At 53.8% G+C, this 12,005-nt stretch overlaps 1 protein-coding gene across 1 annotated transcript; it reads right to left on the reverse strand.

Annotated features, from left to right (window-relative positions):
* Positions 1 to 509: 509 nt before the first annotated feature.
* GAS2L2 (growth arrest specific 2 like 2) lies at positions 510 to 7,831 on the reverse strand. Its single transcript, XM_047080461.1, has 6 exons — positions 7,447 to 7,831; positions 5,780 to 6,021; positions 4,815 to 4,922; positions 3,621 to 3,717; positions 2,598 to 2,850; positions 510 to 2,064 (listed from the first exon to the last, which is right to left on the reverse strand). The coding sequence occupies exons 1-6, from the start codon at positions 7,829 to 7,831 to the stop codon at positions 510 to 512; spliced, it is 2,640 nt and encodes an 879-aa protein (XP_046936417.1).
* Between the last annotated feature and the right edge of the window lie 4,174 nt (positions 7,832 to 12,005).

A 12,005-nucleotide genomic window follows, 5' to 3' on the forward strand; every position in this document is an offset into this window, starting at 1 on the left:
ATTGGCTGTCTGGCTAGGTTGACTGAACCTCAAGAGAGGAAGCATCTCTCACCCCCAGTTCCCTGCGCCTCATCCCCTTCCACTCCAGTGGGTAACACTTGAAGCTTTACCTTCCTGCACCACCACAATGCTAGAGTGGGGGAGTCAAGAAGCTGGGGGCTCAGGAACAGACCCACAAGTGTTTAATAACTTATAAGAGTTGTGGAAATGGTAGGCATGGCCAGAGGCCAGGAGTTTGGGGAGCTGTTCTGGGGGAAGGCAAGAAGACATTGGGTGGCCCCAGTGCCCCTGGAGTTGGAGTGGTCCCTTTGGTCAACAAGCAGACTGAGTCTATATTTGTCTTCTGACCCCACCCATATCCTCACCCCCCCCCCCACCGCAACAAAGGCCCTGGATAGAGGTGAGGGACCTAACTTTCTGTTCAAAACTGGGATCCAGCAGCTACATGGCATCCTTTTCACTTCCCTTCTTCCCCAGAACCACAGCTTCAGGTCTGAGAAGGCCCCTCCTCAGACCCAGGACTCCTCCTCAGGTTGGAGTGGGTCTTGATCAATCTGCTGGAGACCCCCACCCTCCAAAGCCTGGAGGCTGCTCTTCAGTGGAGCAGCTGGTTCTTTCCACTTCTTTCCTTCTTCCTCCTCCCCTGCTGAGGCGCCATCCACTGGGTGGGACTCCACTCCCTTGCTGTCCAGCACTGCTCTCACCAGACTGCCTCTGGGGAGTGCCCTGGCTGAACCCAGGTGGAGGTAGGCCAGTGGCTTCGGGATGCGTGAAGGCTGCTTCTCAGGCCTGTGGTCTCTCCGGGGCCGGATCCTGGGCCTCAGCTTCAGCTTGTAGATGGATGGAACTCTCTGGGGCTTTCGGAGTGTTCTCTTGGCCTTGCCCAGACATACCTTGGTTTTGTCAGAATTGGGGTCCGAGGGTGAAGGTGAGGGGGCTTCCAGGCTGGCAGACACAGTAGGAGCTGAGCAGTCCTGCCCTCCTTGAGCTGGGACCTTCTTCACTCTGGTGACCTTGGCACTCAGGCTTGCCTTTACCTTTGGCTCACTCTTAAGGGCTCCCAGTTTCCCTTTAGGGCTTCCTGGGCCTGTGGTAGCAGCTAGTTTAGGGGAACCTGTAGGGGCTGCCTTCCAGGCTCCCAGGTCCACTTTAAGGAGGGCTGGGGGACCCTGAGCCAGTTCTTGGATGACTTTGTCATAAGGACTCCCAGGCTCAGGCCATCGCCCACATAGGCTGGGGACATAGACTCCACTTCGAGGGATGACCCCAGACCCTGTGCCCTGGGGGCAGGCAACTCCCACCTCTAGCAGCTTCATGTTGGTCAAAAGCTCTTCCTCGAGCGTGTGGTGCATGGCCTGATCCTTGGTCCCACCCAAGAGCAGGGGAGGATATCGCCCCTCCCACTCGTGTGGGCCCAAGCCCCGAGGCTCCCCAGCCTTTGCTGTCACCTGGATGTCCAGCTTCTGGTCCCCTTGCTTCGCATCCACAAAGGAGTCCTCATGTCTCCACCCAGCCGGGTCCCCAGTGACAGCCCTTACTGGGATGGATCCGCTCCCCAATTCTGTCATGGTACCTACACTTGCAGGACCTGGGAAGCTACTTCCTGGAGTTGGGGGGCGGGCAGGGGGCAATCGGACAGGGATCTTGGTGGGCCCTTTAACAGGGGTTGGAGAGCGGACAGCTGCCGGCTCCCTGAGCTGGGCAGAAGCACCCTCAGCCTCACCCCTGGGTGGTGGCTTGAGGCTCACGGGCTTGGCTGGGCTGGAGGAACGAGGCAGTGGGGATGGTCCTCTCACCGGTGTCTTTTTGGCTGTGGCTTCAGGGGCTCGGAATCTCTGGGAGGTGGGGGCTCTGGCATGAGTTCCCTGGCTGTCTATCCCGTCATGAACCCAAGATGTGGGAGTCCTTCCTCTGGGGTGTTCAGGGGAGTATCTCTCCTCCTTTTTCCCTGAGGAGGTGCCCTGTGGGTCTTGGCTCCTACGGGGGGATGAGGATTGGGGGCCAGGTGGGCTGTCCCGAGCTGGCAACTGCCTCCGAGATGGGGTAGGTGACCTCTCCTGGCACCTGAAAGGGAGAATCACAAGGTTGACAGGATCATCTAGTCCATTCCCCTGGCTCTGGGAAGGGAGGACCTTTCCCCAGCCAGAACACCAAGGGGACCAGACTTCATGTTGAATGACACCAATGCTCTCTCCCTCTGTGCCTGCCCGAGTCTTCCTTATGACTTATTCTCCCTCATTCCCTGTGTAGCAGATAGAAAGAAGCCTGGTTTGGACCCTGAATTACTTCAGGTCCCACAACTAAAGGTCACCAGTCTTGGGGGAGGGAGTGTCTATCTATTCTACTGTGAAGTGGCAGAAGGACCTTGAGAAATCTGTTCCCTTTATGGGCCTCAGCTTCTTCATCTGTGAAATGGGAGAGCATATGAAAAAGCTACATGATTCCAATGGTGCCGACTGGATGCCTTTTTGGTTCTGAACACCTGGGATAAGGACACTGCCAGGACACCTGCTTCCCTTATCTTGGGGTAGGGTGGCCCCCTGAGAATATGGACTCCGTAGGGGAAAGAGACCCTGCTCTGTCCTTCTCCCTTGTACCTCAGGAGTGATGCTGTCTCTCTGGGGAGTCCCGCCTCTGCTCCTCTTTTACTGTGGGCTCTAGGGGAGGAGGAGGTGAGGGCCCTCAGCTTTCGGCCTGAAGAGGTGTATGTCTTCCAGTCCACGGGGGGCAGCGGGCTCTGGGAACGGCTGATAGTCATTGTAGGTTGAGGCAGCGAGGGCCCATCCTGCACCCTCACTTCATGCTGCACCGGTGGGACAGGGGGCTTCTGGAAACTGCCCGTCTTGTGTGCTACCAACACAGGCCCCCAGAGAGAAGAGAGGAAGAAGGGGTTAAATTCCTGCTGATGGAGCCCACTGTTCTCCTCCCCCAACTGTCCTACCTCCCCCCGCCCACAACCCACATTAGAGACAGTGGGACCTACAGTACCAGTGCCGGTGCCAGAGCTTCCTTTTAGGGGTTCAGGGGATGAAATCCGGTCAGAAGGCCCAGCTGGGGGACTTGCTTAAAGCTGCATTTATACTGCAAGTTCAAATCTTTTACTTAGATTGCATGTTTATATGGGGTAGCTTGAGGTGCTAATAGAAATTATGGAAGGACTGAAGACCCCTCCAAGTCATACTCGGTGCTTTGGAGGCTGACCCACGCTCTGCCTAGAGGCACCCTGACCAAATGCTGATTCTGTGTGTTTGGCGTCATCTTGTGGGTATAATTGGTATTGCAATTTGGCTGCCCACCTTCCTTCCCATGTCTGAAGGCATCCCATCTTTATCTTTTTCTTCTTTCTTCTTCTTCTCCTCCTCCTTCTCCTTCTCCTCCTTCTCCTTTCCTTCTCTCTTTCTTCTTTCTTCCTTTCCTTCCTCTTTCCTCTTTCTTTCTTTCTTTCTTTCTTTCTTCTTCTTTTTCTCTTTCTCCTCCTTCTCCTTCTTCCACCAGTACCTTCTATAGTATCTTCCTTTCTCCATCCCCTGCATACTTCCTGGCCCTGGAGATCAGACCTACCTCCCACCTCTGCTCCCAGCCTCCCGACCCAGAGCCACAGGGACTCTCGGAGGACTCACAGAGGGACGTGCACCGGCAGGGGTCATGTTTGTCCAGATAATGGCCGAGTGTGTCCCAGCCGCCCCCCACACGCACCATCACATGGTTCCGGAGGATCTGTAGAGGACAAGGATGAGGTTGAGGACGGGATGGAGGGTTTTCCCTCTTCCTGGAGAGGCCCACAGTTTTCCAGCATACACTCCCATCCATGTACATATGCACACGCAGGTACTCCGCACAGGTGTGTATTTTGCAGCCTGCCTCCCCACAACTAGCATTGGATAGCATGTGTTGTTAAAGGTGGTGACCAGGCTGACAGAGAGTTGCCCCACAGCTGGACAAGGGATCTCCCAAGCACTGGGCAGCCTGCCCCCAGAACACTCTCCTCTCCCCCTTCACCTGCACATGCCTATGTCAGAAACATGGCCCTGGCTTTGCTCTATAGTGTGTGTGTGTGTCAAGGAATCCCTGGGAATCCCAGTCTTACCCCATTCTGGGGCAAGTCACAGTCTCTCCAGGCTTCCATTTTTCACCTCAGTTTTCAACTGAGGAACACAATCCCTTGTCCTTACCTACTTCACAGAGCTATATTGGCCCAGGGTCTGGGTGAGAGCCCCAGGGAGCTGGCTCTGCCCCCAGGCATGACCCGTGATCAAGGAAAGGGCGTGCATACCTATGAGCTGCTGGCCAAGCCTCTGGGTACGATCTGTTTCTGGTAAGGCATTGCCAGGTATGAGGGTGTGGGTATGGGAGGTACGTTTCAGACCTGTACTACTGCTCACTCCGCAGAATGTACCAAGCCAGGCATGTGAAGGGTGGACTATGGGGCCCATGTGGCTGGGCCATGCACTGAATACAAACTTGGGGTTCTCAGGCCCCCTGCTCTGACAAGGCATGTGGATGGAGTGGAGGCAAAGGAAATTCAGCAGTACCCTTCACACTGCACTTCTGCCTGGACACCCCTCTGCACTCAGCTAAGGTGAGGCAGACGGGGACAGGGTTCTGGCTGCTGTAATGGGAGGAGGGGATAGGATTGCCAACTCTGCCAACAATCTTCGGAATTCTGCAAGGGAGAGAAAGAAAGCCCTAAGGCCCGATAAGTTGGAGTGAATGATGAGTTCCTGTCCTTGCCCTCAGTCCTGGGTATGTTCCCATGAAAGGAAACTCTATTCTGCGGATCCTGGGGGACATCCCCACCCCTGTCCCAGACTTACCCGGATGAAGATGAGAGTGTTGGAGTCCCCCACGCGGTACTTCCCCTCAGACACCTTGACCATGGAGAACTGAACTGGGCACGTGCAGTGGCTGACGAGGCTCTGTACCTGTGGGTAGTGACGATGGGCTCAGCCCTCCCTCTGCACAGGTGCCCAAGCTCCCTACTCCCCACCCTGGATCAAGCACCGGGAGAGGGAGCTGGTTTGTCCCCAGAGCCAGCACCTTGGCTTCTGCTGAGGTCAGGGCTGGGGGCTGAGAAGCAAGTGCAGAAGACTTTTAATGACCCAGTGAAAACAAGACCTATAGTCCAGTCACCTACAGTCCAGTGGTCTGTGGGTCAGCTGACAGAGGCAGTGGAATGTAATGAAGAAGATGGACATTGGAATTTGACAGGCTTCGGCTGGAGTCCTGTCTCCACCGCACCATAGGCCTTGGGCAAGTTAAGGAGCCTCCCTGAGCTCGATTCCTGGATAGCAGAAATGGGTTCATCCCAGTAAGAGCTAGCTCCTATGAAGCGCCCCCTCTGTGCCGGACACTGTTCCCAGCACTTCATACGCACTGGCTCATTTAATATTCAGCAGTCATATAAGGTACTATTACACCTCCACGCTACAGAATTGAGGCACAGAGAGGTTAAATAATTTGCCCCAAGTCACACAGCCGGGGAGCAGTGGAACTAAGATTTGAACCAAGGTGTCAGAAAGTTCTTAAAAGCCGTCCCGCAGAGACTCAGAGAGGTCTAGAGCGCCGGATTGTAATAAAAACGTAATAAGCGATTTAGGTGCTACTATATGCGATGAGGATTGAGGCTCAGAGTGGAACAGGACTTAAAGCCGCGCTGTGAATTCAGACAGGGTGGGGGCTGGAGCTCGAGAAGGGCGTGGGTCGGTTCCGGCAGGCGGGGCTGGGGGAGGGGGCGTGGCAGAGGGAGGCGGGGCCTGGAGGGCGTACCCCAGCCCCTCACCATCTGGTCCAGGTTGCGGAAGTGGCAGAGCCGACGCGCAGGGGGCTCGGGCGGCGGGGGGTCCGGCGGGGGCAGGGCCAGCTCCTGCCGCAGCTCCTCGTCGATCTCCTCCTCCAGCCGCACCAGGGTCGGCGCCGCCACACCGAAGCGCCAGGCTCGGCGGCCCAGCTCCAGCAAGCACAGCACCACGTTCTTCACGTTCTTGCGTAGCACCAGGTCCTCGGTCTCGAACATCACCACCTCTGGCAAGCGGAGGTGGGGGAAGGGGGCAGGCAGCTGGGAGAGCCCTGGGGCCATCCCTGGCCCCGGGTGGAGGCCCGAAGGGGTGACTCGGATGGCGGGATCTTGGAATCAGGCCAGCCCCCTAGGAGGGGTCTGAGCAGAACTGCACAGGCACTGAGTGCAGACTAGGTGGCCCGTCTCACAAGAGAGGCTGGGGTGGGAAGGAGGTGACACAGCCAAGCCAGGAGCCAGGAGCCCAGCTGTGGGTTAACTCCACCTTGCCCTTCTTCCTATTTATTCAGTTTGACAAAATGGGTAGGAGCAAGGAGCACTTCTGCTTCCCACCCACGCAGCCCACCTCCAATATCCAGCAGACATCTGGAACTCAACCTTCAGCCCACATCTAACCAGGCAGGGCTGAGTGCAGGCTCTGGAGCCTGTCAGGGTTGGCGTCCCAGTTCTCCCACCCAGCAGCTGTGTATCCTTGGGCTAGAACCTGAGCCTCAGTCTCCTCCTCTGTCAGATGGGGCGTAGACTATACCATGGGGTTGTTGTAAAGACAGTTAAGTGTCTGCAGACGAAATCTGGCTACATGGGAACTGCTCAGTGAGACACTAGCTTTTCTCAGCCCTCCAATCCTGAGCCGCCCTGCCTTGCCACCAGCCAGCAGCTGGCCTGACTCTTCCCTCTGTCTCACCCCACTCTGCCTTTGACCTGGAGGATGGCCCAATATCTAGCTTCATCCCACTGCCGGATCCAAGGCCTAGGAGATGAGGGATCCTGGCAGGTTACTCCTCTGCAACTCACAAGCCTCAGCACGACTGCCTCTCCCTAATGTCCACTTGCCTGCCCCCCTTGTCCTCCCCCACCCCCACCCCAGCCCTGTGCCCTTACCCACACTGGCTTCTGCCAGTCATCCGAACACAGCATCTCTGTGCCTGTGCCCCTGCAGTCCCCTGCCTAGAATTCCCTTTCCTCCAAACTTCTATTTGTTCCCCAAGACTCAGCTCAAGTCTCCCTCCTCTGAGTGGCCTTTCTTGGCCCCCACTTTCCACCTCATCAGGTAGCTGTTTCCTCTCCTGGTTGCCCAGCACACACACCTCTATTTTGGGCTTTTATCACATTGGACTGTAATCTGTGTATCTATGCATCTGTCTCTCTAAGACCATGAGCTCTTTGGACACTGAGTCTTAGTCCTCTTGGTCCTTTGTGCTGGGCACAAAGATAGGGACTAACTATATATTTGTTGAATGAATTAATCATTCAACACGTTTATTTTTTGAAGATTTACTATGAGATGGGGAAACTGAGGCACGAGAAGGGATGAGCTGGCCCAAATGAGGAAAGAGGACCCTGGCTCCTGACTCCAGCTGCAGCCCGAGCCTCAGAGAGTAGGTGGATGCCTGGCAAGATAAGGGTCTGGGGAGAGGGTGCAGGGTGGTTACCTTGGATGCCCATCTCCTTTCGACACCAATGGATGAAGTTGGAGACATTGTCCCGGGCCTGGAAGGTGCCCGGCTGGGCAGCCCCGTTGCAGGAAACCCCAGCCCGAGGCAGGGGCATCCTTTGGGCTCGAGCAGGTGCTTCAGCCAGGAAGGCCAGGGCAGCCTCCGTGATGGCGTTGGCGTGCCGGCACAGCACCAGGCCTGTCTCCAGGACCTGCAGGAAGTTGGCCGCGTCGATGTCCAGCCCATAGAGATCCCGAAGCCACTCAGCCAGATCCTCCTTCATGGCTTCCAGGTAGTGCTCGCTGGACTTAAAGGGCCGGATGCTACACACTGGTGGCCCAACAGTCCCAGGCCTCCTCCCACGTCCCCTAGGCTTGGACATGGTTGGACCCTCAACAGGGAGGAGGTGGGTGCCTCCTCTCTGCCGCTGTTGTGTCTTCACTACTACCTGCTGGGTTGTGGCTGACCCTGACTCAGGGGTTCCCCGTCTACCCTCCAAGAGCCCAGAACTTCCGGCTCTGCTACTTGCTGCTGGCTTCAGCCTGGTCCCCCGCCCCCCCACATTCCTCAGTCCCTGCCGGAACTTTCCCTACTTGGTGGCCCTGCCGTGACCTCACTCTTGGGCTGCCCAGTTCTCTCAGAGTTTGCCACCTCCTGGGACAGGTGGAGGTGAGGACACTGCTCTCTCCCCCCAGGACTAGACAGGTCCACTGGCTGCCTCCCACCCCCCAGCGGCTGGCGGAGCCCGGCTGTCCGGCTGTCCGCCTCTCCACTCTGCTTTCCCCTCCTCTCCTTGGAGACAGCGGCTGCTACAAACACTCCTTGTTAACCCTTCCTGGCAGCCAGCCGAGGACTGCCCTGCAGAGCCTGCCCTGGGATCCAATGGAGCAGGGAGGAGAGGCTGGGGCGGGCTTCTCTCCCTTGTTGGAAGCATGGGGGATTCTGGGAATTGTGGGAGAAAAGCAGGGCCAGGGGTTGCCGAGGCCCTCGGTGTTAGTGAGCACTGTAAGGTGGGGATGAAAGAGACAGTGATAGGAGCTAAAGACAGGACTCAGCCCTGGCCCCTTTCCTTTATCCTCCTGGGACTTTCATATGCTACCTAACCTCTCTGTGCCTTAGTTTCCTCTACTGTAAAATGGGAATGTCTACCTCTGTTGGGTGTTGTGAGGACTAAAGGAATTATGTAGGTGGAAAGTTTCAGGACACACGCACACACAAGACTGGGTGGGTCCCAGCTCTCGCTCATTCTCCCAGCAGCCCCTTCTATGCCCGGTGATCTCCACTTTCTCTGAGAACCTGCTCCATCCTCCCCTCCCACCACTGATTCTTCTAGAGCAGGTTGGGCTGTCAACCACCGTACCTCACCCTGGCCACAGCAGCACATCCCTTCAATAAATATCAAGTACCTCCTGTGTGCCAGGCACTATTATAGGCCTGAAGACAGAGCAGTAAATGAGGTGCCTGACCTCATGGAGGCTACATACATGTTAGTGGGGGATGGATGACAGGTGACAAACAAATAAATCAAGAGTTAGTCCGGTGGGTGATGGGTATTGAGGAGGGCACCTTTTGGCATGAGCACTGGGTGTTGTATGGAAACCAATTTGTCAATAAATTTCATATAAAAAAAAAAAAAGAGTTAGTCCGATGGTGATAAATACCAGGGAGAAAAATAAAGCACTAAGGGAGATGGAGCAGTGGGTGGAATTTTATGGGAGGTGGTCAAAGGAGGGCCTCACTGACATGATGTTCAAAGGGTAAGAGGCTCCAATCTCTTAAATATAAAATATTGTTATATATTTAATATGTATAATATATATTTTTAAAAATATATTATAAATCTTGTTATATATACATATATGGGAATATATGTATGTATGTATATATATACGTGTATATACATGTGTATATATATTATGTATATATATATATATATATTCCCACTTGGGTAACCCTTACATACCACCTTATTGGATATTTCTTCTTGCAACTTACCTTTATTGCTCAACTAAAATGAACATGGAATCTCCGTGTTATACCTGGTCATTACAAGTTAATGTGCTATATGTGCCATTAATTTACATACTAAAATCTTAAAAAGTACAAAAATTATAGCTTTACTTTGGACACTCAACCTCATCTTGTTCTCCAGATTTCTGGGAATGGCAGGAAATAATGCTTGCCAATAAAATGTGGCTCCTTGCCAATAAATGTGGTTTTAAGAAGTTTCTTCTGGATAGAGATCCAATTTTGAGTTCACACATCAGTGCAGTTTCTCCCCTTTCAAGGGGCCTTCCCAGCTTGGCATCTGAGTCCAAGAGGCATGCTTATGTCCCTGGTGGAGTGGGATTACCTGTCTGTTCTCGTGCTTTCCCTGCTGACTCTATTACTACTCTGTGATTAATTTCCAGTGGGGTTTTATGCTGGTATTGTTTGTTTTGACAATCCCGCTTTTTATGAAGGTCCCACAAAACCCAGAATATCCCTGAGAAAGTGAATGAACACCCTAAGGATGACAAAGGACCTCTGGGCAAGTTGAAGTGGGTGAGGCGGGATGAGGTGAATGACCAGACATGAGGGACACCCTGTCATGGTTGTTCGTGGGATGCTCCCAAAAAGCCACGGCACAGACTCAGTGGTTTGGATGTGCCTGGCCAGGGACATTAAATCTTAGGTAGTGACTCAAGAAGGTTGTTCATGGCGCCAGTGACCAGAGGTGTCCCCCGCAGTGGCTTCTGAACTGTATTATTCCTGTGGTGTACTCTCAGCTGTGCTCGCCCTCACCAGCCTTCTATAGTTCCTGTCCGATTGCCCAATTGGCCACTCTGTGAGCTCCCGCTGCTCTGTCTCTTTAAATTAGCCAGAGTAGGGGTGTCTGGGTGGCTCAGTCAGGTGAGCAGTTAAGTGTCTGACTTTGGCTAGAGTTATGATCTCCCAGTTTGTGGGTTCAAGCCCCCTGTCGGGCTCTGTGCTGACAGCTCAGGGCCTGGAGCCTGCTTTGGATTCTGTGTCTCCCTCTCTCTCTGCCCCTCCCCCACTCATGCTCTGTCTCTCTCTCTCTCTCTCTCTCTCAAAAAATAAACATTAAAAATAAATAAATAAATTAGCCAGAGTGAGCTTTTGAATTTTGCAATGAGGAATCCTCGTGGCTCTAAGCTCTTTTAGGAAATGTAAGGTGAACAGGTTTGTTGGGAGACAGTTCTCCATGGGTCTTTTGCATTTCTGCCTGTCTCACAAATAGAGGCATGGACGTTTCAAGGATGTTTATATAGTGAACAACCTTTGGAAGATAGTGACCGTGTCTCTCTCTGGAGCAGAGAGCAGGTTTGCTTGCTGCCCATTAGAAAAGACTTGCGTTCCAGGGCCCCTGGGAGGCTCAGTTGGTTAAGCGCCTGACTCTTGATTTCAGCTCAGGTCATGAACTCTTGGTTGTGAGACTGAGACCCGTGTCAGGCTCCCGTGGAGCCTACTTAAGATTCTCTGTCTCCCTCTGCCCCTTTCTCCCTCAAAAAAAGTTAATAAAAAGATTTGTGTTCCTGAGCTCAGAGTTTCTCTTGTAATGCAAGCCAGTGCACATGCAGGCATTCACTGACACCCATCCCTGTGACACCCATGTCAGCAAGAGGTGCTGACACACATATGCTGATGTTGCTGTGCCATGAGGAATCAAGTCCTTGTCTCTGACCCAGGAGCCTCGTGTTTTTTGGCACACCCATGACACTCAGGCAAGTTAACTCGTTAGCATTTGAGAGCAAAACTTCAGACCCTCCACAGTTCTTGACAGAATTGTCCCCATGTGACTAGGACATTCCTGGGAGCCGTTCTGTTCTCCTTGTCCTCCGTCCCACCCACCTGCCTCCACCAAACTGGGAGATGCCCGAGGGAGTGACCCCATTCTCCTCCACCCTCAGACTTGAAGGGAAACCAAATCATTCTTCCCCGTCAGACTGAGGCTCTCCAGAGCTGGGTTTGCATCCTCTGACCCCTCTGCATACTCCTGTCTCTGCCAACACATGCCGCTGTGAAGGCCAGGAAAACTCATTTCCAGGCTCCATGATTTTGTCCCCTCCCCCAGCTCCAGTTCTCACACACACCTACACCACATTCTGGAGCTACACCCAGCTCTTGCCTGGGCCCTGCTTCCTACTGGACTTGGAGGCGTGTCCTCTGCTTCTTGGAGCTAAGGCAATGAGCTGGAAGTAAGTTGAGGGGGGAGCCAGAGTGAGGAAGGATAAAGACAGAAAAGGGAGGAGAGAACATAATGATACAAATAAACATAATGCTTTGAATGCTTTCTGTAGGCCAGGTAAAGTCTGGTACTGTGTGACTATCTCTGATTTACAGATGAAGAGACTGAGGGTCAGAGACAACATGCTGAAGGTCAGATAAGTCTTACGCTTATGTGGTTGAGCTGGGATTTGAACCCAGCCTGCGGCAGGCCAAAGCCACTCCTTTCTCTCTTATGCCTTGCCAAGAGGGGAAGGTAGGGGACGCCAAGGTTTCAGTGCTCTTGGAGGCTCTAGAAAAGGCAGCTATTCCTTGGTGGGACCCTTTGG

This window comes from Lynx rufus, unplaced genomic scaffold (genome assembly GCF_022079265.1).
Source record: "Lynx rufus isolate CCGP_SWC_20201006 ecotype Redwood Valley unplaced genomic scaffold, mLynRuf1.p SCAF_18, whole genome shotgun sequence".
NCBI lineage: Eukaryota > Metazoa > Chordata > Mammalia > Carnivora > Felidae > Lynx > Lynx rufus.

Bases quoted from the DNA above. Each gene is read 5' to 3' on its own strand.
- GAS2L2 (XM_047080461.1), bottom strand. From the start codon at position 7,831: ATGTCCAAGCCTAGGGGACGTGGGAGGAGGCCTGGGACTGTTGGGCCA. The intron at 4,923-5,779 runs GTGAGGGGCTGG...CACTACCCACAG, and splicing joins TCCGCAACCTGGACCAGATG to GTACAGAGCCTCGTCAGCCA. The intron at 2,851-3,620 runs GTGAGTCCTCCG...CTGTGTTGGTAG, and splicing joins CTGCCGGTGCACGTCCCTCT to CACACAAGACGGGCAGTTTC.